General features: G+C 45.1%; 1 protein-coding gene across 10 annotated transcripts in view; it reads right to left on the minus strand.

The window, feature by feature from the left end:
• EPB41L1 (erythrocyte membrane protein band 4.1 like 1) overlaps positions 1-23,679 on the minus strand; it is a 170,942-nt gene that overhangs the window by 46,728 nt on the left and 100,535 nt on the right. For all 10 annotated transcript variants that reach the window (XM_082225765.1, XM_082225764.1, XM_082225760.1 and 7 more), the window contains 2 exons: positions 7,602-7,804; positions 2,470-2,634 (listed from right to left, as the gene is read on the minus strand). In XM_082225765.1, the coding sequence (XP_082081891.1) occupies positions 2,470-2,634; positions 7,602-7,790 (354 nt within the window). In that variant the 5' untranslated portion in view covers positions 7,791-7,804. The remainder of the gene's footprint in view (positions 1-2,469; positions 2,635-7,601; positions 7,805-23,679) is intronic.

The raw sequence follows: 23,679 nt of genomic DNA on the forward strand, positions 1-23,679 counted from the left end.
TTGGCCAAAGGCAGAGATGAATTGAGAAGGTGCCCCAGAGGTTCCTGCATGATCTCAGAAGCACATACTCTCACTTGGTTCACTGCAGGCAAAACCACTGGAGGCAATTTTAACGCATCATAACCACAGCACGGCTGGATTCCATCTAATAAGGCTTCCTCTTCTCACAGCGGCCAACCAGATGCCTATGGGAAGCCCTCGAGCAGGACCAGAGTAGAGCATTGCTCACCTCACCTGTGACTCCCAGCAACTGGAATCCGGAGGCAGACTGCTAGTGTCACTGGAGGTAGCACATAGCCATCATGGATAGTAGTCAATGGCAGTCCTAGCATCCATGAATACTCCATAATTTGGAAGTATTCAAAGCATCCCATTCATGATGCTCCTGAAATCCGTAATGCTCTCCCCACTTGTGATTCCCAGCTACTGGCGCTCAAAGAGGTGGCATACAATCACTTGCATGTGCCTACCTATAGCTCTGTGGTTCATATGGTGTGAATGCCTGCTATAGATTGTGGGAGAACAACAATCGCACCACACTGTTGCTGCTCCAGGCCAACAGAAAAATCTTAAATTTATTTGTTCCCACTGGAACAGGAATCACATGCTACAGACTGGCCTTCTCCTGCTCTAAACTGCATGGGTATTAAGCCTTAATTTTGATAGTATGGGCTTGCTGATGTTGAAATCAGCACCAGATTTAGGGCGGTTTGGGTGGTCTCCCCGTAGAGGGTGCTGAGCTGAGGGGGTGCAAAACTGAGAAGACCCATAACTGAGAAGATTCATTTGAGGGTGCCAAATGTTGACTTCACACAGGGCACCATAGTATGAAAGATTACCACAGTCCACCCCAGTTGAAAGATAGGAACACCAGAAGAGTTGCCCTTGTAGAAGATACAGAAATACAGAAGCCACAGATTTTCTATGAAAAGCAGTGATGGAAAGTTCTACATACGTTACACAAAAATTTTATAATAAAATGGGTCTCCTTGTTGCACTGAAGTACAAACCCATTTTTAGAAATAGTAATATGGAGAGGCTAGTAGCCACAAGTGATGATAGGAGCAAAATCCCAGGAACCCAGCTGCAAACGTGCATGGATGCCACATAGAAGTTCAGTGTTCACTTGTATGTGCAAAAAGAGGAAAGAAAATCTAGTAAACACTTGATAGGGGATACTGTAGGTTCTGGGGCCAAGAGAATGTGCAGCAGGGAGCAAGAGGATCCCCACTCCCCGCACCATTAATGCTTCCCAAACTGGTTTATTCCAGGGTTCTTCAACTTTGGGTCCCCAAATACTGCTGGACTACAACTTCCATCATCCCGCCAGCCTAGCCAATGGTCAGGAATAATGGGAATTGTAGTCCAACAACATGTGGGAACCCAAAGCTGAAGAACACAGGCCTGTTCGCTTTGATGAGGAGCAAAAAGACTTTGCATTGCAGACATTCTTGTGTTCATGTTCTTCAGTGAAGGGCAAACGTCGCTTCCTCTCCCATCCAAGATGTTCAAAAATGCAACCCTTTTTCTTCAGCGATCAAGTAAAGAATGGATCGCTCTCCATTCACTTGATACAGAGCAAGGATTTTTGTCTCCACAGCGATACAAGTCACTATTTGAGATATCATTCCATTCTGCACAGAGGAATAAATGTCCATGGAAATGAAGCGAGGGATATCATACAAATGAGGTTGTGCAATAGGCTTTTTATAATGCCTAAGCTTCTCCCTTGCATGCTATTAATAATACCCTTCTTCTCGAGGGATCCCAGTCAGGTTAACAGTTACACAAGCTCTCTCTCTTTCATGCACACACATTGCCTACACTTCATTTTCACCAAAATACACAAATAGCAAGTAGCCTACGCTTAGAAATGGATGAGTCACTCACACCTGTCTTCCATGTGCATCTCTATGGGGAGTTATGTGCGCACGCACACGTGTCTTTGGCAGAGTTGAAAGCATTAATTGTTGCAAAACACTGATTACGGACTTATTCTTTTATAAAAGGTGCTGTTTATTGGGTACCATTCCCAGAGGAAGGGAACTCAGGCCACATAAACTTTGCAGGATACACTTAAGAGAGGGGAGGAGAACTGGATCTCGGCAGTGGGCCAGTTTGTCATCTCCACTCCTTGTGGGCCAAGTTTGGAAGGTGGGCGGTGATGTCAATCACCTGGCATCACAATGACAACAGGTGACCCTTGCAAAGTGTTGTCTTGTGCATTGCTTTGAAAAATGATTGTTGGGTTTTTAGAAACCCCTTTGAAAGCACCACCTTGCAGGCACCACCAGTCAGCTGATCTGCAGTACTTTCAACTCCCCCTTTTAGTTTAGCCAGGGGTTTACTTGCCCCACACCTGACAATACATCAGGTGGTGGGTAGGAGGGCATGCATCTGCCAAAGCAGGAGGCTTGGTGGATCCCACTAGTAGCTTAAAAGGTCAAGCAATCTAGTCCCCTTGCTTACCTCCACTTCACATTCATACTCTGAGGCATCAAGTAGGGTCACTCTGCAGATGGCACTCTTGAGCTTCTTGGTGACTTTCTGAGGGGATTTCTGGGTCTTGCTGGGAGTGGTTTTCTCAGATATTCCATCTGCTTCACTGTAGTCTTTTTCATCCATGTCCACAGCCTGGGATGGGGGAAGAGATGCGAAGCAGGTACAGTATTGTTATTCTTTGCTCGTGTTTGGGCCCTTTGAATTATTAAGCATCCTCATTCTAATGGGGAAACAGGACGTTGGTTCACAACGCTGGGGTCAGGAGGGTGCCCAACCTGCAGCTCCCCACTGCACTGCTGAGCACCACCAAGAGTGAAACTTGAATCACCTGAATAGCAATTCTTCCCCCTCCCCGCAGAACACCACAACTCTTCTTATGAGAAAACCCATCCCTGTGAGACTTCTCTTCTTGCAAGAAGTCACGCAGGGTATGCAGTCTGTGCTAGTTTATGTGAACCATGTGTGGTGGTAGACTAGCCAGGTGGGTCTCAATTACTCAGCCAGTGTGTGGGCAGGTAACTGAATCCACTGAAACAGCATGCCCAGACTCCTGAAATAAAGAATAATTTCACTATGCCCAGGAACTGGAGGTGGCCTATAGCTCCTTTCCTCAACTGGGCAACCAGGATGATTACTCTTCTCTGCTCATCTTCCCTTTGCATCTATCCCCAGCTCCCCCAATTCTCTTGTCTTTCCTTTTGCAAGCCTGTGGCAGGGCCTGTCTTTGTTGTTATATTGTCAATACCTATTACGTGATGGAGGGATCTATGCAATGGAGGGATCTATGCAATCATTCTGGTATTCACTGTCCTATACAGCAGCACTAGCTATATAGCATGGCTAGCAGAAAAGGGGGGAAATGCAAAACAACACAGGCAAATGTGTAAGATTTGCATCACATGTACAAGCCACATCCTTTAGCTTTCTTCAGCATAACATGCTCTCCCCTGAACACACACCCCTTCAACAAGTGCTGTGATCTCACTTCTTTCTGGTAGTGGTTTTATGCTGCTGCCCAGCAAAGTCTTATCTGAATGCTCCCACACGGGGGGGGGGGGGGGAGGGGAAGAAGAAAACCAAAAAGCAATAGGTGATGTCCCAAGTGGGCAAAATAACTTCTGATGGGCAAATTGCTTCTTGTATAAGATAAGAATATATGTTATATGATTTTTGGAAAATATATGTAAAATTTAATAACATTTTTATTTAACAAAAAGATTTATAATGAGAACACTGCAAATTACCACTGGCTTAGCACTCTCCCAAAGTTAATTGCTGTGATATCTCTGGGAGGAAAAGGCAACTTTCTGTCAAAAAATAAGCTTCAGCCCACACAGCAGTTATGAAGGAGAGGTGTTTCCCATTGGTGGCGAACTGGACATCAATCCAACCCTTGGTGGAAAGATCAGAGCTGCGTTCTCTTGCAATTCCAATCCTTCACAATGACAGAGACACATTCAACAGAGATGAACCCCAGGGGGAAAAGGGGACTGGCGGAAGGTTAGTTTTAGCTGACAATCTCTAGCCTGGGACAGAAATACCTAGAGAGAGAAGCTTACACACTGGTGATGCAGCCTTCTTGCTGGGCAGTGCTCACTGCCCTCTATAAAAGAACGACAACATTCACTCATCCATAGCTTCATTTGATGCTCCTGGCAATAAGAGTCTTCTGAATCAACACACAGAAGAACTACTGTCTCTCCTTTTGTGGTTTTCTAATGCATGAACACTCAAGTGCCCCCAAGCACATCTTCAGAGTGGCCGATTTCCTAACTTGTAGCTGAAGAAATGTTTACTTCAAAGTAAATTTCGCTGAGTTCATTGGAACTGATTTCCACGGAAGCACGCTTAGAACTGTAGCTTAAGGTGATTTAAACAGAAACAACCTTTGACCAACAACAGATGTTCAAATCAGCTCTGGACAACGACAAGTAGCTTTGAGTGCATTTTCCAAACCAAGCAAGTAGCTGCTCTGTGTTTATCAAATGCAAAGTGCTCTCAGGTGGCCCAGAATCATTCCAGATAATTTCCATGCATATCAGATGGAGAGGACTTTTGGCAGATGATGTAGCATCTGAGAGGGGCAGATTTTTCCCTACTCAATCCTCACGTTTTAGAAATTAGGGCTTTGAGGGTATTTTGAAGAATTGGGAGGGGGGGTTAATATTATCCTAGCCACTGCATCCCACACGAAGGGCTTAAATTATTATTTTTCACGCCTGAAGAAAAGGACCCAATGTTTATTTGCCAATCCATTTATATGATCTGTCCACTTTGATTCTGCTTTCTGGCTTTCCCCTCCACCAAGCATGGCATACTGAATGAGCAGCAAGTGTGCCCTCCCCAACCAAGAATAAATTTTTGTAAAGGGATTTATAATGGCTTTTAGGGTTGGAACAACATCTGAATATTATGCTACTCAGCTACACTCCTTGCTTCATTATATTTCAGGGGCGAAACAGGGCCCCTGTATATAAATTAAGTTTAAGGGAGAATTAAATATCTATCTGGCAGATGGGCAAGGTCAAACATACGACCTTGACAGAATAAGATCCATATGGATTTTCCATCACTATAAGACTTCCATGCCGTCTCATGTATCTTCGTATGCAGCAACAAGACAGTGCCACAGGCTGCTCACTCATCTGTAATGGAAAACAGACCACGACCTTCCCACTGCACTGATGAGGAAAATCCTGGTTTGGAGATTAATCTGGGAGATGATAAGGTGCCTCTTTTGCTTTCACAAAGGTCCTTGGTTTACCAGAGGATGAAGGCCATAGCACTTTTCATTATTATACCTCAAAAAAGGCATTCCAAGCAACTCAGTGCCAACTCTGGGTCATGAAATTGGCTCTTTCATCACTGTCCAGAAAACGTCAGAGCAACTGCTCCATCAGGCCATTTAGCTTCTGGTCTCTGGGTGTAAGGTAAAGGTAAAGGGACCCCTGACCATTAGGTTCAGTCGTGGCCGTCTCTGGGGTTGCTGCACTCATCTCGCTTTATTGGCCAAGGGAGCTGGCATACAGCTTCTGGGTCATGTGGCCAGCATGACTAAGCCGCTTCTGGCAAACCAGAGCAGCACACGGAAATGCTGTTTACCTTCCTGCCGGAGCAGTACCTATTTATCTACTTGCACTTTGACGTGCTTTCGATTTGCTAGGTTGGCAGGAGCAGGGACTGAACAATGGGAGCTCACCCCGTGGTGGGGATTCGAACCGCCAGCCTTCTGATCGGCAAGTCCTAGGTTCTGTGGTGTAACCCACAGCGCCAGGTGCAATTCCTTCACAGGTATTTTCTGAAGCAAACCTGGGAGCAGTCATACCTGGAATTTTCATCCAACTAATGAACCGCAGCCAACAGTTTATTTTACACAGTTGGTCCGTCTAGCTCAGTACTGTCAACAGTGACAAAAGGAATCTCTATGTTTTCACACAGGAATATTTCCCCAGCCCTACGTAGAGAAACCAATGATTGAATCTGGGACCATTTTAATGTAAAACCTGTGTTCTACCACTCAGTTACAGCTCCTCCCCTGCAGGGTTGAGAAACTCTGGGATACCATTAAGGAGCAAGGCATCTTTATAGGAAATCGAGTAAAGAAAAGGGATGATGACTAAAAAGAAACTATAGATGTAGGTGGTGTTTTCTTGCATTCTCCATGCAGTAACAGGCTGAGGGAAAACGGGGGACGGGGCTGAGAGTAGGGAAGAAATATCAACCAGGTGGCAAAGGGCACCCTGGCATTTAATTTGTTTATTAAAACATTTTTATCCCCCGCCCTTCTGGTACAAATGCACAACTCAGGATGAATTACAACATTTAAAACTGCAGTTTAATAAGAGAAACAATATAAAGCAACCCGCCCATGAGAGACAGGAACAGCAGTTAAAACCAAGCAGGGAAAAAAAAATTATCTGCCACATACAACAAAAGCCTGCCAGAATAAAATGGTCTGCTAAACACAGCGTAAGAGGAACAACGTGGGCAGAAGTCTTTGCACATGTAGTTCAACCAGCAAACAAGGAGCAAGAAGTCATGTTGGATGGGGAAGTCATAAAAGAACTCTTAGGCAAGAGCCCCTGCCATGCTCCAAGATGGAAGAACAGTGCATCCCCCACAATATACCATTCCCAGGTGAAGAATAGATTTTAGACAGGCTTAAATTCTGGCATCGCTAGGGGAGGTGGGGGGAGAGACAGAGACTTGTCTACAGTTATATATCATCATAATCAATTTCCCAGACACTTTAATATTCAAACTTCTAAATTGTTTTATCAGCAGTTCATGCCTCCTATTTTATACTGTTATTTATTGCTCTTTATTGCATTTTAGTTTTTTATACCATTAGCTGCCTGGAACGTTTTATTAGACAGGAAGGATGCATAACCCACCCCACCCCCCTTTACAAAATATACCAGATATAAGCCTGCCTAGAATCTATTCTCTCCAACATGGGAGTTCCTCTCTTACACAGCAGAGCACAGACTGACCACTGGCATTCAGCAGTGAGTGAAAACGAGGGCCCCCAGGGTAGGTTTTGGTCCTGTGCTGACCTCCATCTGTGTTGCTATGTTCCAGGTTGGGCATAAATCTGCCGCCTTCCACACCCTGAGCTTAAACCCAAATCAGCTTCTGACACTTAGCTGACATACTTGACATGCTGAAGTTGGAACTGAGTGTAGAAAGCCAATCCAGGCCAATCCAGGCTCACCTCAAAGCTACAGCTGCAATGGACTCAAACTAGGGTGTCCTACTTTACAGAGGATTCTCCTTGACTTGAAGGGCTGTCGAGTCTAAGTCTAGTTTAAAGATGAAAAACCATAAAAAGGGAAAGACCATTACGTTGACCATTAATAGTGCCTGGACAGCAAATTGGGCAGGCAGACAAGTCACCTATTTAAATGACAGCAATGAAATTCTAAAGTTGCATCTGTACATATAAATTGGCATGTGCAAAATTTCTGCATATGAATGAGTCTTTTTGTTGCTCAAAGGCACTCTCTTCGTTATTGCTTGAGAAGGACAAGGGTTGAGCTAGGCACTGAAAACACTGTCTAGGCCAGGGCTCAGCACTCTCAGCAGCCATCTCAACTCACCCGCTCCGCATGCTTAGAGTCGCTGTGGGCACCGGGCTTCTCATTCGCCTCGGCTTCCTGGCTGTTTGCCGTGGGTGTGGAGCCACCGGTCACTGCGTTCGGCCCACTCGCTGCCTCCTCTGGAGGCTGCTGTGGAGTTTCCTCTTGGGCATTCTTCACCTCCGAATCTGGTCCCGTCTCTGTCGTCATGGTTACTAATTATTCTGCATTTGCAAAGGTAAGATGAGAAGAACAAGGAAGGGATTAAAATGTGCAGTCCTGGCTATCAAAACAATTGCTTTCTGAATCTGCAGGGACACACTTGCCCTCCTGGTGATGTCTCAGAACCAGGAAATTGCACAGCAGCATCCCTGAAAAAGAGGCTTCCAAAGCAAATCTGCACAATCATTGAGTCTGCCACTTGGACACTGCAGGTCAATCTCAGACACCCCACCCTGCTGAGATACTGCATTGGAGGGTGGGATATCTTTGCAGTAAAGATCTCCTGACGGAATGAGATTATATCTACACTTATTATTGCTTTGGAACTCAAAGACGGGGCTGCTAAATCGGTATTCTTTCAGGTTAAGCCAAGGTTAAGGAACCACCAGCTCTCTAGGTTGTCATTAGACTCCAACACCCATCGGCCTGAGCCACCATGGCCAATAGTCAGGGATAGTGGGAACTGTAGGACAACAACATCGGGAGGGTCTAGGTTTCTCAACCCTGGACATCCATGCAGAAAATCAGCGCCCCACAGAACCCAGTGAGTACTCCTTTCAAAATGACCGAGCGTTATGGAGATCCGGAGAACAGGCAAGTCAGCTCCAGGGTGCCCCTTACATTTCAAAGCTTGATCTAGCACTCCTAGGTGAGGGAACTCCCCCTGGGTGACCTTGGGAAAGGTACTCTGAAAATAACCAACCTTGAGGATTGCAAAACTATCTTCTATACCATGGGTAGGCAAACTAAGGCCCAGGGGCCAGATCCAGCCCAATCGCCTTGTAAATCTGGCCAGTGGACGGTCTGGGAATCAGTATGTTTTTACATGAGTAGAATGTGCCCTTTTATTTAAAATGCATCTCTGGGTTATTTGTGAGGCATAGGAATTCGTTCACACACACCTCAATATAGTCCACCGCCCCCAAGGTCTGAGGGACAGTGTACCGGCCCCCTGCTGAAAAAGTTTGCTGACCCCTGTTCTATACAGCAATGGGGGTTGTATTCACCTTCAGGGGGCAGCAGAACCACACATTCTCACATGGAGAGAGGGGTGCACACAGAAGCAACCCCCCTCCTTCATCTGCTGATCCATGCTGAGGGGGGTAGGTGATCTTCCCCTCTCTGCTCATAACATTATCCATGTGGTGCCTGGGGACGGAGGTGATTTACCAGAGCACTGAGTTTCACTCTTCCCAGCACCATGTCTACTTTAATGGATGGGATTTTGGAGGGCCAGGAAAAAATTGCTTGAGGGACAGTGAGGCTCCCAAACTGGGGATTAGCCACCCCTGCTACACAGAAAAATTCTTCTATAAAAAGGAAGGCAATCAACAATCATATTCAAAGTCGCATTTTGAAGAGCTCAAGAGATGAAGAGGAAGCCAAAGATGCTCTCTCCCCGTGAACACTTATTTAAAAAGTGTGGCTTCTTGCTTATGCTCCTGAAGGACACAGCTTAGCAAAATATCACATGTATTTATGGCAATACTATAGATGCAATACTATAGAAAGTCAAACTGAGCTTACATTTTGGTAGGTAACAGGTGAATGTTTTTCACGAAACCTGTGCTAAATTTCAGCGGGTATCAGTAGGTGGCATTTTCAGAGATGGTGTTTACTGGTAGGACCAAACAGAGCAAGTCTTCCACAGCCCATGCTTCAGATCACCAGCAATCTTACTTCTGCAGTGCCTGTATACTGATGCGCATGGCCCACCGACGCACAAATTTAGAACAATTAGACATGGTGTGCCTGGATGCTTGCTAACCCCATCTGCGGTTAGGTTGATCTGGAACTGCTGAATTCTTGCCCAGCCACAAATGCTTATAACTTCCAGTTGAGGCTCAAGCGCAGCAGGGAGGATATCAACAAGATTTCAATGCAGAACTCAAAGCCAGATCATTTTCTCTGAAGGTTAAGGAATCGCAGCCTCACTTGATGCCTTATATCTAGCCAGTGTCAAAGCTCACAGCATCAAAGCTTTCCACTCCCTTGTTTGGGAGAAATGCAATCCTCAAGGATATTAGAATTCAAAAGCAAGCACTTGCTGGTTGCTAAGCCCTGACTGATAGCCGTTGGGCTGACCCTATCCCGTACATTGTCATCTGGGCTTAACGAGATGGCAGACGTAGCTGCACATAAGGCCATAGATTAATGCGCTGGTGTTTGTGCCAAGCCAGCAACATCTCTCCAAATGACTAGTATCGTTGATCAGTGCCCAGCACTAAGGTTCCATCCCAGGGACAGTACAGTCAGCACAGCAGGTCTCACAGTTGACAAAGGATCTTGAAAAACAAGATTTTAGTAGACCAAATGCTGAACAGGAATTAACACCCAAAAAGCTAATGCTATTCTAGGCTGTATCAACAGAAGTATACAGTGGTACCTCAGATTAAGTACTTAATTCGTTCCGGAGGTCCGTACTTAACCTGAAACTGTACTTAACCTGAAGCACCACTTTAGCTAATGGGGCCTCCTGCTGCTGCCGTGCCGCCAGAGCACGATTTCTGTTCTTATCCTGAAGGAAAGTATGTAATCTGAAGCACTATTTCTGGGTTAGCAGAGTCTGTAACCTGAAGCATATGTAACCTGAAGCATATGTAACCTGAGGTACCACTGTAGTGTCCATATCAAGGGAATTAACAGTACCACTACTACTGAACTAGATACACCAGTGGTCTGACTTGGTATAGCAAAGCAAGGCTTGATCTTTTCAGAGAGAGTGAGAAAAATACATCATGGTACCAACATGCCTCTTTTGGGGATTTCATGAAAACCTGAGGCGAATGAAGCTCTCATCTGACAGGACTAGGATGTAGTAAGCTAGAGATCATCAGACTAGAGCTAGGCGACAGCCACAGATATTCAACAGTACAGCACAGAAATATATTCAACTGTGAAAGATATACTTTGCAATCTCTGCCTTTCAGGGAAGAGCTGCAGATCAGGGGCAGAGAATCTGCTTTCCAAGCAGAAAGTCCCCATTTCAAACCGCAGCATCTCCAGGTAGGACTGGGTGAGACTCCATGCCTGGAACCCTGGAAAGCCACTGCCAGTCAGTGTAGACAGTACTGAACTAGACAGACCAATGATCTGTCTCAGTATAAAGCAGTCTTCTATGTCTCTATGTATCTCCTGCTAAACGGTATTGGAGGTCAGAGAGATGGCAGGAGGTTCCATAGAACCATAAACTGTTCTTCAATGTGAAGGACAACAGTAGACACACTTCCCCGAAAAACAACTTGTTCACCACCACGGATCTTCCCCTCCAACATGCAGCTGGTGTTGGATGCCTTTTAGCACACTGACAGCCCAGATGAGGTGAGAATGAGGGCCAAAGGCCTGCTCAGCCCCCACATAAATTGAGGTTGTGCCCTCTAAAACATGCCTTGGAACCACACAGGGTTATATATACAGAGATTCCTTGGAAGACAAACACACAGATCGCGCCGAAGTTTACATTTCCTTGGCTCAGAATATGAACCCTGGTGATCTGAAACGCTCACCTTAAACACAAGGTGAGCATTAATGAAGGTGAGTGTTACATTGCAACTCCCCCGAGTTCTTCTCTGTATTGAATTTAATCCAAGACAAATAACAACTCAACTCTTTCCTCCTGCCCCTCCCAAACACCCAGCCTCCAGACCCCCCCTTATCTCTTTAACTGGCTGTTCTGATGGGCAGGAAGGAGCTCTTTCCTTCATTCCCTCTTCCTGCACCTGGAGTGCCGCTAGAGCAGTGACCCATATGCCAGCCACTCTGTGAAATGCTGCTTTCTAAGGGCTACTGATATTGGAAGGGGATGGAGAAAATTGCAACTGCCAGAGCTGTTGGCCTAACACAGCCTGAGAGGAAGGAGTAGAGGATAAATATCTCCATCTTGCTAGCTGCCACCATAGCAGACTCCAGATCAGTGGATGGGAAGGATAGAGCGGTGGTGATTACAGCTCATGAGAAACTGGAGGAAGGATCTGACCCTGCAAACCTATTGGTGCCCAGTGCCCATGGCCCATTCATGTGGGTTTTTGCTGTAGTGCTCTGAGCCACTCTGGGGCACGTTTTTGTGGAAAAGCAGCATACAATATGAAATAATGATAATTTAAAAAATAGCAGCAGTAGTTGTTGTTGTCCTTACTAGGCTTGAAATAAATAGGGTAAATCCCTCACTACACCATGTTGTCTTTCTTGCTGGAACAACAAATAGTTTTTCTAACCAAAAATAGTTTCTCAGAACTACAGGTGATCTTGAGGGTGTTGTTGTTTTTGTTGTTATAGTGTGTATTTTTGTGTTTTTATGTTGTAGACTTCCCTGTGATCGTCAAATGAAGGGCAGTATAGACATTTCATTAACAACAACAACAATAGCAATAGCCTTTATATAAAGCTAAACACTTCAAACATACATTTTGGTAATCCATAATTAATACGCCCAATATTGATCTAGTCCCCAGTCTCTTAAAGACAGGTTTGTTGCTAAACTGTTAGATTACTGTTCATTTGGGTAATCTAATATAACAGAGATCACCAATGTGATGCCCATCTCCTCCCCTGTCAAAATTAGGTTTGAAAGAAGCATTCTGCTGCAACCAGTAGAATAGGTTGTGGTGTGTGTGTTTGTTGCTCATGATAGAATTACCAGTTTGCAAATGTACCTATGAGACCACAAACGTTGGCAAGCCCTGCCCTATTTGTTAGGAAAATAACTTGCTTGCCAAACCGTGTAACAGCTTTTTTTGGTTCTCTGAGAAGAATGATGTTAAACAGATCAGAGACCTGACTCTATATAAGGCAGCACCATATCTAATTGACCCATCAGGATGAGTGCTTGCTGTGCAGAGCATTGGGTTTAGATGTCAAATCGCTGTTGCTCACTGGAAAGCCTTGGTTGAGTTACCACCTCCTATCCTAATTTATCTACGGGTAATTACTTACAATCTTATGTTACTATCAAGGCTGAAAGTAAGATAAATATATTTCGAGATGACCAGGAGACAAGCATCCAAGCTCCCTGGAACTTGGCCACTTCCAAATTCTTTTCAGTACTACATGGGAGGTGGGAGAGATGTCAAAAGGAACAATACATTTCCAAGCCTGAAATGTTGATATGAATAAAGTTGGTATTACTGAGGGAATGGCATGTTTGCACATGTCAAAATAACACTTTTTTCCATTTCAAAATGCCACTTCAAAGTGACATACTTTTAACTTCTCTTACTGACAACCCATAAAAAAGAGAGGACAATATTTCCTTAAGTGCACCTCTGACATTGACGAATCCCATTTTCAAGGTAAAAAGCTAATGATGTTTTAGCTGCAAAGTTACCAAGATTTTGTACAAGGCTGCAAACCTAGTCCCACTTACCTGGGCAGAAGCCCTACTGATTTCAATAAAACATTTGAGTATACGTGGTCAATCGTGCCAGCTGGGTTTCTGCACAGAATTTCTACTCTTGTTCAATATATATATGCCTGTGTGTGTGTACTCACATTGTATGCATATACACCCCCCACACCAATGAATACACACAGCCTATTAAAAATGCAGGAGAGAAAAAGCTGAACAAATCCACTGCTATATAACCAGAAGGTGCAGTCATCTGTTAAAGCAAAGATGGAGAATCTTTAGCCTTCCCAATGTTGTTGGACTCCCATCTCGGCCTCCCATCTCCCACCAGCCTCAGTCAGCATGGTCAATACTGATAGAAGTTGTAGTTCATTAACATCTCTCAAGGGCCACTGGCTCCTCATCCCTGAGCTGAAAGAACAGGAGATGCTGTCAACTCTTACCTACTACAACTGGGATGGGATGTGAGATAACCATTCAGATATCGGTGGTGCAGAGGTAGTTTGGTTACTAACTCTTGAAATGAACCATTTGGGTGTGGTAGATGGGACATGGGGTGTAGAGTCCCAGGAATGGAGCCAAAGGTGGAGCTCACAGGGTTTTACTGAGCCTGTGGATGGACTTAAGTATTTTGGACAGGACATGGGATGAAGCCCAATACAAAAGCTGTCCATTTACCCAAAGAAAAAAACAAAACACCTCAGCCTTGCTTTATATGTCCTGCAAAGGGTACACAAAGAAAAGAAGGAAGGGAATCCATGGTGAGGCCAGTTCCCTTTCAGCCCACCTGGTTCGGCTTGAAAGGCTAAGAGGTAGCTGGCCTATTGGCAAGTCGCTGGAAATCACAGACACAGGGAGAAGAAGAGCAACAGTGTCAGTTTCTGGAGGAGAACTCTGTTTTGTTTTTCCCCTATTTGGGCTGGTGACCCACAAGGAGGTGCCCTTGCTTATCCCAAAATACCCTTTTTGCAGTGAGATTTTCACACACTAAAACTGCCATGCTGTGTCCTCTTACCACAGCAGGGTTCACACACAGCATGTGCTACGCGCACCTAAAATGAGCTTTTGGATGATCCCACATAAGGTTTAGCCTTCACACTTCAAAGCAGAACTGTGAAAATTTCTGCTCTCTGAAGAAAAAAGCCTGTCCACCTGCTAGGTTTGCGAGGCTGCAGTCTGGAAATTCTCTATCTGCTACTGAACTGGGAGACTATGGAGTTTCTTGCTTGTTTCTCTTTGCCCCAGATTCTCTTTTTTAAAAAATAAATAAATAAATCTGTGCCCACTTTTCTGGCTGTAATAACATGAAGGTAGATTAGGAGTAGAGATTTTATGGAGCAGCAGCAATATCCAGGTATAACATGCAAGGCTTCTGGCACTTCCAGACTGCAGCTATTTTCTGATAGGATTGAACCACATACCGGGAAATGCAGTTTGCACACTTAAAGTTGATTTGAAGTGCTGAAGCAAAAACAACCACCACCACCACCTTCCACCAAAGACTACCAGCATGTGAAGAAGTACAAAATGTCTTCCGCTCAGATCCCCAAAGGAAAGATGCTGGGTCCTAATTATGGGATTCCAGGTCATTAGTCCATCTAGCTAAGTATCGTCAACATTGGCTGACAGTGGCTTTCCAGGGTTTCTAACAGGCTTTACCCACCACAACCCGGAGATGGCAGGGATTGAATCTGGGATCTTTTGCATACAAAGCACACGCTCTACTACCGAGCAACAGCCCTTCCCCAAAGCTTCATCTATTCTGCATGTGTAAAATGATGCTGTAGCAATGCAGATTTATCGTGGGAGTAAACTGCTGAAGAACCAGAAACTGTTCATGCCACAGAACAGCAGCCTTCGCTACTATCCACCCATGCCATTTTACTAAATCATGCTGAGTGGATGGGCAGCATACCAATAACCTAGAATTCACCTCAGGAGAACAGGGTGCAAGTTCTGTGTTTTCCCCACCCACAGCCTTTGCCCAGCACTTCCAACCTAACCTCGCCCAGTCAGTCTGACATCAATACCAGGGAAAATTCTGGAGCAGATCATTAAGCAAACAGTCTGTGAGCACCTAGAAAGGAATGCTGTGATCACCAATAGTCAGCATGGATTTCTGAAAAATAAGTCATGTCAGACTAACCTGATCTCATTTTTTGACAGAATTACAAGCCTGGTAGATGAAGGGAACGCAGTGGATGTAGCCTACCTTGATTTCAGCAAGGCATTTGACAAGGTGCCCCATGATATTCTTGTAAAGAAGCTGGTAAAATGCGGTCTTGAATATGCTACCACTCAGTGGATTTGTAACTGGCTGACTGACCGAACCCAAAGGGTGCTCATCAATGGTTCCTCTTCATCCTGGAGAAGAGTGACTAGTGGGGTGCCACAGGGTTCTGTCTTGGGCCCGGTCTTATTCAACATCTTTATCAACGACTTGGATGAGGGACTCAAGGGCATCCTGATCAAATTTGCAAATGACACCAAACTGGGAGGGGTGGCTAACACCCCAGAGGACAGGATCACACTTCAAAACGACCTCGACAGATTAGAGAACTGGGCCAAAACAAACAAGATGAATTTTAACAGGGAGAAATGTAAAGTATTGCACTTGGGCAAAAAAATTGAGAGGCACAAATACAAGATGGGTGACACCTGGCTTGAGAGCAGTACATGTGAAAAGGATCTAGGAGTCTTGGTTGACCACAAACTTGACATGAGCCAACAGTGTGACGCGGCAATTCTGGGCTGCATCAATAGGAGTATAGCATCTAGATCAAGGGAAGTAATAGTGCCACTGTATTCTGCTCTGGTCAGACCTCACCTGGAGTACTGTGTCCAGTTCTGGGCACCACAGTTCAAGAAGGACACTGACAAACTGGAACGTGTCCAGAGGAGGGCAACCAAAATGGTCAAAGGCCTGGAAACGATGCCTTATGAGGAACGGCTAAGGGAGCTGGGCATGTTTAGCCTGGAGAAGAGGAGGTTAAGGGGTGATATGATAGCCATGTTCAAATATCTAAAAGGATGTCACATAGAGGAGGGAGAAAGGTTGTTTTCTGCTGCTCCAGAGAAGCGGACACAGAGCAATGGATCCAAACTACAAGAAAGAAGATTCCACCTAAACATTAGGAAGAACTTCCTGACAGTAAGAGCTGTTCAACAGTGGAATTTGCTGCCAAGGAGTGTGGTGGAGTCTCCTACTTTGGAGGTCTTTAAGCAGAGGCTTGACAACCATATGTCAGGAGTGCTCTGATGGTGTTTCCTGCTTGGCAGGGGGTTGGACTCGATGGCCCTTGTGGTCTATTCCAACTCTATGATTCTATGATTCCCTTTGCTCAGAGCATGCACCTGGTTGGGCACTGAACACAATGCATGGTGTTGTCAAACCCTGTCCACGCCATCAACCTGTGCCCTGGGGCATGGCATTTGATTAAGCAAATACTTATCTTTACTTGTGTGGCTACACATGTCAGCCAGGCTCATATTACCCAGCCCTTCCCTCTCCTCATTTTAAAATCCAGAGTTTACTCTTCTCCTCAAAAAGCTCCTGCAGCACATAATTCCATTGTGAGTTCACACCCTGTGCAAAGTCTTTCTGCCTTTTGAAGCAGCTGCATTCAGGTCTTTGTAACTACTGCTTTGAAAAGTCCCTGGCGTGGGCCTCGAGTGGTTCCCTCCGCATATTAGAGGCACACAAACCTGCCTTGCTTCATTTTGAAGGAGTTGTTTAAGAGGCCAAAGAATGAACATCCCAAAGGAGTGAAAATTATAGGCTTCTGGCAGATGTACATATTACAGCTACTGTTAAAATAAACCTCAGGTGAGACACCAGAGTTTTGTTTTTGGGTGGGGTTCTTTTTGCAACAAGCATGTAACGTGAATATGTAATGTACATCCTAAAGCATGTGATCTGACCAGGGCACCTGAAAAAAACTGTTATTCCTGTGTATTAGACCCACACTTAGTAGGTAATACCCAGTGCTAGTCCTACTCAAGACTTAAGCCCACTGAAATTGATGGAATTGTTAGTCATGTCAATTAATTTCAGTGGGTCTACTCTAAGCGGTAAAAGTATTCGATACCACCCTATGTGTTGGTTGCAAAAAATAAAATAAAAAATACAGTTGCTTTTCACAGCAATCAACACATGCAAAGCAGTCTTTTACAGGCGCAAGTGGAAGATTTTAGGACAGAACTACACATGACAGCAGAAGGCCACATCTTCGAAACACAGGTTGCTGACCCAAACCTGTAAAGTAGAGAGTGAGGGTGAGTTTGCCTTCTGCCTTGGCTTTTCAAGCATCCTGTGTTAGGAGTGATGGGCAGTGATGGGCAATCATGTACAGTTGTGCCCTAAATGCAAAAACACCCTGTCGTCACAGTAAGGCTGGATATGCACATGCCTTTAATAGAAGAGATTCTTCTAACTGGCACACACATCTACACAATTTATTCTGGTAGTTTGGGAACATGTATCATAATATGCCCACAGAAAGCCCACATTGAAACTCCCAGGGCTAGAAAAAGCCTTACATGGTAAAATTCTAAGTTTTGTACAGTTCCTACAGATCTGACCCACTGCAACAGAATCCATGTTTTTACAGGGAACACATTTTTTAAAAAAAGTTTCGTATCTTGTTTGGCAGGGTCCGACATGCTGCTTATGTCAGACCAAGGAGGCAGCATTTGGGTGTATACAGACAAGGGAAATGGCAAACAACGGAACAGATCAGCATTGGGAACCATTGTTCATAACTCGTTGTCTTCCTGTCTGCTGTGATAAATGCACCCATCTAAAATAACATAGTTCTAATAAACGTATCATGTACAGACAACTGCGGTTTCTCCAGTGAATGCTGCATTTCTGCCACGCGTGAAGGAGAGCAGCTGACACCTACCAAATATAAGCTATCAGTGCCTGGAGAAAATATAGCAGGGTGTCTACTAAGAGGAAGACTGCAATCCTATACACACTCAACCAGGAGTAAGTCCCATTGAACTCAATGCAGCTGTCACCTGCGGAAGTGCACTGTTAATAGTTGTGTGGAAGTGAAGGGGGTATTACCCCTCTCCCAGTGATCCCTATCTAGAAGCAAGATAGGCAGGTTTTGATCTGCCAGCCAGAATATACATGCTCCTTGAGTATCAGGCAAGTGACAGCAGAGTACCACTTCATGTTTATATAATTATTGCGTTTCTTTTTCTTTCTAGGTATAGTGTCCCCTAGCCAACTTTGAGAGCAAGAATTAAATGCTGAAAGTCATTGTGAGAAGCACAGAGCTGCTGCTGCCCTGTGTCTCTTGTCCCTTCTTGCTTGCAACATCTGGGTCTGGTTGCTGGGGGGTGGGGGATGCAGCTCTTCAAGTCTCTCTATCTGGCAGCATTCCTTTCCCAGCCCAATTTCATGCACCCCTTGAGTGTTTTGCCTGGTGTTCTTGAATTCTAATGATGCCATTTACTTGCCTAGATAAAGGATAGAGGGATGCATGACTGTGCGGATGAACTAGCCTACTGTACAAAGGGTAAAATTTGCATGATTTGCTCTGCCTATTGATATGCTGCCCCCATGAGGTTGCACAGAAGGAAATGCAAGCCCTCAGACTGAAAAGGGTTTCCCCACCCCGATCGAGGTAAATAAAATGTGTGCTGTGATGTCATATGGACTGTGCAATGCTGCAAAACCAGTGGACAACCAATGGAGCAATGCACAGCATGATGGCACCATGCCACAAATTGTGCCTACTTAGATGTTATAAGGAAGAGGGAGAAAGGGATATGGATTAAGAGGAAAATATTCCATCGTTCATGTTTATTTCAGCAGTGGGACCCAGAGAGCAAAGTGGGATTTACTCTCTAACAACCGGGGCTAAGACTGCCACTTTAACCTTACTGCATTGATGGGGAGAGAGGTTGAGAATCTACTTTAGCTATTTGAGGTCAACTGCAACAGATAGTCCAGGCTCACAGCTACCAGCTTAGAATCCTTAACCAGCTTAAAGTTAAGTGGCCTTTCTCTCTGAGAGCTGAACTGGCTAAAGGGAGATTTCGCAGAAAAGCTAGATATGTTGCTTGGTGCATATTTAAGGGTACATGTGCAAAACATGAAGCTTGAGAATTAATATCCAGTTAAGGAGATCATCTTCAATCAGTTGGTAACTTAAGAACTGACTTGCTAGACCAGGACAAAAGTCCATGTAGCTTGGCTAGTTTGCAGCAGTGGCCAACTGGGTGCTCCCGGGAAGGTCACAAAATGGGATAGCAAGGAGCCATTCTCTGCTGTTTGCTTGATATTCTGAACATGGAGCTGCCAATTAGCTATTATGCCTAATAGCCATTAACAAGCCTATCCCTTCATGAATTTTTAACCCCTTTTAAAAGCCATTTATGCTCACGTCCATGCCTCCCAACATCCCACGACAATCTCCATGTTAATTATGCATTGCTTAAAATGGCACTTCTCTTTGTCTGTCCTGAACCTACTGCCAATTAATTTAACTGGATGACCTCAGGTTCTAGTGTTTTGAGAGGCAACGAATAATTTCTCTATTATGTTTATTCTCTCCCCAAAGAGTGCAGATCTTTATAAACTTCTAGCATCTTTCCTCTTAGGAGCGCTTCAAGTTTTGGGCAGTAGATATGCTTCTACTGTGTAAGCCACATGCGTAAATGGTGAGTGCTGTGACAGTGAAAGGGAGATAAATGTCATCAAGTGTGTGATGAACACATGCCAGGGATCTGGATCAAATCCTACACCCCTGCTTTGTGTCTCCTGTGTGACTCCTTCAAACTGTGCTCATAGTACAAGACATGGTGGACACAGTGGAAACACATCTTCTGTCCTTGCCTTCTCTCAGAACTCCAACAGCTGATGACTTTCTTCCTAAAAAATATCCTCCATCTCATCCCTGCCTCCAGCCAGCTTTAGGCTATGCAAATGCCACACACTTAAAGCACATGACTTCTCTTGAAGAATCCTGGGAACGGTAGTTGACTTATCGCAGAGCTACAATTTCCAGCAACCTTAACAAACAGGTTCCCAGGATTCTTAATAATAATAGTAATTTATTATTTATCCCTCGCCCATCTGGCTGGGTTTCCCCAGCCACTATGAGCAGCATCCAACCGAATATTAAGGGAGCCACATGCTTTAAATGCATAGCATGCATGCAGCCATGGCTACTCTTTCCTGTCCCTGTTTCATCTCTACAATATATATATTGTGAGGTAGAACATGGAGAACTGCACAGAGCACCCTGTATGTTGTTGGGCCAAAGATGCATGGTCATCTATCACTAAATTATTGCCAACTCTGGATTTGCTCCCCCCCCCACTCCATAGCCCCATGTCAGGCTTTGGGGAAAACAGCTCCCTCCCACGGGGCAGCCCAGAATCAGAGAAATGGAAAGAGCTCTTACCAAGTCATTATTCACAAATAACAACGAAAGAATGCAGCTTTCCTAAAAATGGTGTTGCTCCAACTGAGCTCCTCCCCCCTCCCTTCCTAGCAACAGCACTTTCCCTTACAGTGGCCGCCAGGGGCTAATTGTCTCTGAGTCTTTCGCTCTTCCACTTTCAGTGCACGCCAAGTTCTGGGAGAAGGGGGGTCAGGAATGCTCTCCAGTGTCAGCTGGTTGTTCGGTCTCCCCCTTCTCTTCTCCCAACACCTCCCAGCGCTTCTGTTCACCTGTCTCTGAGCTGTGACCTTCCTCAAACCACTGCTGTAATTCAATACTGCCTTCCTCTTCTCTGGGAAGTTCAGGAGGGGTGGCGGTCTAGACTATTCCTCCTCAGTCTCGTCCCCCTCAGTCCACTCCCTGACACCCCAGAACTCAGAAAGCACCAGTGAGATGTTGCAGTCTTTCTTGAGTGCCTTCAGCTGATTTAGGCCCCAACTGCAATGTGAAGAATTAGAGCTCCACCCCGCCCCCCACTTACACTGTGCTTCTAAAGACGCTCATCTGCTATCCTATTGCCCAGTCACCTAGCCATCAGAAATGTGTCACCAATGCCATTTACCCCTGTTCTCCAAGAGTTTGTGCATCTGCTGCCTTGGGCAGGTTTCCAGTTTGCACCCTTAACCTCTTAGCTGATTGCTCCCTTTGAGCATAGCCTGTGTCTCAACCTGTGGTTCACACAGATCTGCCAAGCACTGAACTCTAAAGAAGTAATTGCAAAGACAGCCCTTGAAGGGCTATTCCCCAAAGGGAAGAAACCAAAACCTCTTAATAATTTAAAATCATCATAAAGCTACACTCATGCCTTTAACCCCCTCACTTCAAAGAGAGTCTTTGGTCGGCGGCAGTGACAGAGAAAGCTTGCCGTGGAAACTGTGCGATACATGGCTGTAAGATGCTTTTTTAAATTTAACGGGCAAGGTGCTGATGGTTGGGGAAGTCGTATATAGGAATATGAGGAAGCACACTAGATATTGGGGCTGGGTGGACAGGATGCCGCTGAGAAAGCGGACAGGCTGGCTCAAGTCAGACGGCAAGCTTCTGAAAATATCTGGTGGCACAAAGAGGGAACTCCACATTCTGAACTGGCACAGCTGCACTTCTATCTTCTTAACACTGAACTAAGCCACCCAATTTCTAAGATCTAAAATAGCTCAGAGCTCAGTAGCAGAGTATGTGCTTTGCAAACAAAGAAGGGGTTGAGGTTCAGCCTCCAGGTTTCGGAACTCAGGTAGCAGAGCCAGAAAAGACATCTGCCTGGCAGCAACTCTCCAAAGTCTCACTATTAATGCGGAGCTAGATAAATTGGGGGTGGATAGAAGATCAAACCTATCCATTCTTAAGGAAATCAGCCCTGAGTGCTCACTGGGACCGATCGTGAAGCTGAGACTCCAATACTTTGGCCACCTCATGAGAAGAGAAGACTCCCTGGAAAAGACCCTGATGTTGGGAAAGATGGAGGGCACAAGGAGAAGGGGATGACAGAGGACGAGGTGGTTGGATAGTGTTCTTGAAGCTACCAGCATGAGTTTGACCAAACGGCGGAGGCAGTGGAAGACAGAAGTGCCTGGCATGCTCTGGTCCATGGGGTCACAAAGAGTCGGACACGACTAAACAACTAAACAACAACAACAAAACAGATGGACCTCAGTCTGGAGGCTTAATGTCTAGCCCCGCTGCATAGACCACCCCATGCTCACTACAAGCCACACCCCTCACCCTCAAGTGCTTTTGCCTGGCTGAAATTGGTCCTTGAACTGGATGGAAGGTGTTGTGTATGTGAGTAAGCCTCTGATTTGTGTGGGGCTTGAATGGAGTCTCCTGTATCAAAGGTAAGAGTCACTCTACCCACTTTGGTCCACCACCAACACATCCCCCCACCCAAGTTTCCCCATGAGGGAGTGTGGCCTTCACCACATCTAAGATAAAACAATGGTATCACATATCAGATCCACAACTTCACTGAACCCCCAAAGAGGTAGAATCATAGATTTGGAAAGCACAATAAGGTGTTTATAATGTCTTATTTAAAACTGAAATTTCTACTTTTCCTGTCCGACAGAGGCACAAAACCCTGGAATCAACATCAGAACTAAAAAGCAACAGGAATCCACATCATTAAAACCATGTACAGTGGTACCTCGGGTTACAGACGCTTCAGGTTACAGACTCCACTAACCCAGAAATAGTACCTCGGGTTAAGAACTTTGCTTCAGGATGAGAACAGAAATTGCACAGCAGCGGTGCGGCAGCAGCAGGAGGCCCCATTAGCTAAAGTGGTACCTCAGATTAAGAACAGTTTCAGGTTAAGAACGGACCTCCAGAACGAATTAAGTTCTTAACCCAAGGTACCACTGTAATATATAGCACAATGAGAAACTAAAAGCAGCAGGCGATGATTTCAAGACAATCAATATACCCAAACAACAACAGAGTTCAAAGCCTGCTGAAAGACAGAGAAGAAGTCAGGTACCAGCAGGACACCAGTAACAGGGAAGATAACCAGAGTTTGTGGTCCAGGTAGTTCCACATGTAGATTATCTCTCATTTAAGGCAGGAAGTCTTACAATCTCCCTAGTTTGGGTCACTTTGTTGTTTTTTAAACATATGTGTTCAAGGGATTAAAGCAGAAGTGGTCATCCAAGTGGATTCTGAGATCTCAGAGGAAGATATGACATATTTTTGCCAACTCCTCTGAACTGATTTTCCAGAGGGGGGGGAGCAAGGGGAGCACCCAGTTTGTTCCATTGCTTCTGGTTCCAACATGTATTCCTCCACACACACACACACACACACACACACACACACACAATTTCAAAATCGCTCCCATGGAAGAAAACATTACTTCAGAAGTATCCTCCTGTGAACTTCCAGCCTTTGGCCAAGGAAGAGTGGCAGGTTACATACCTCCTACCGGCAAAGCTGCCAGAATGGCCAAGGCCAACCTGCCAAACAAACATGGTTGGCTTTGCAATTTGAGGCTCCCAGTCTCAATGGTCCATTCTGAAGGGGTGAACTCACATATAAATACAGTCCCTTCAAGTTCTTGACGATGTCGCTCACCTGCCAGAAG

Source organism: Podarcis vaucheri (genome assembly GCF_965113315.1).
Source record: "Podarcis vaucheri genome assembly, chromosome: 6".
NCBI classification, from domain to species: Eukaryota; Metazoa; Chordata; class Lepidosauria; order Squamata; family Lacertidae; genus Podarcis; species Podarcis vaucheri.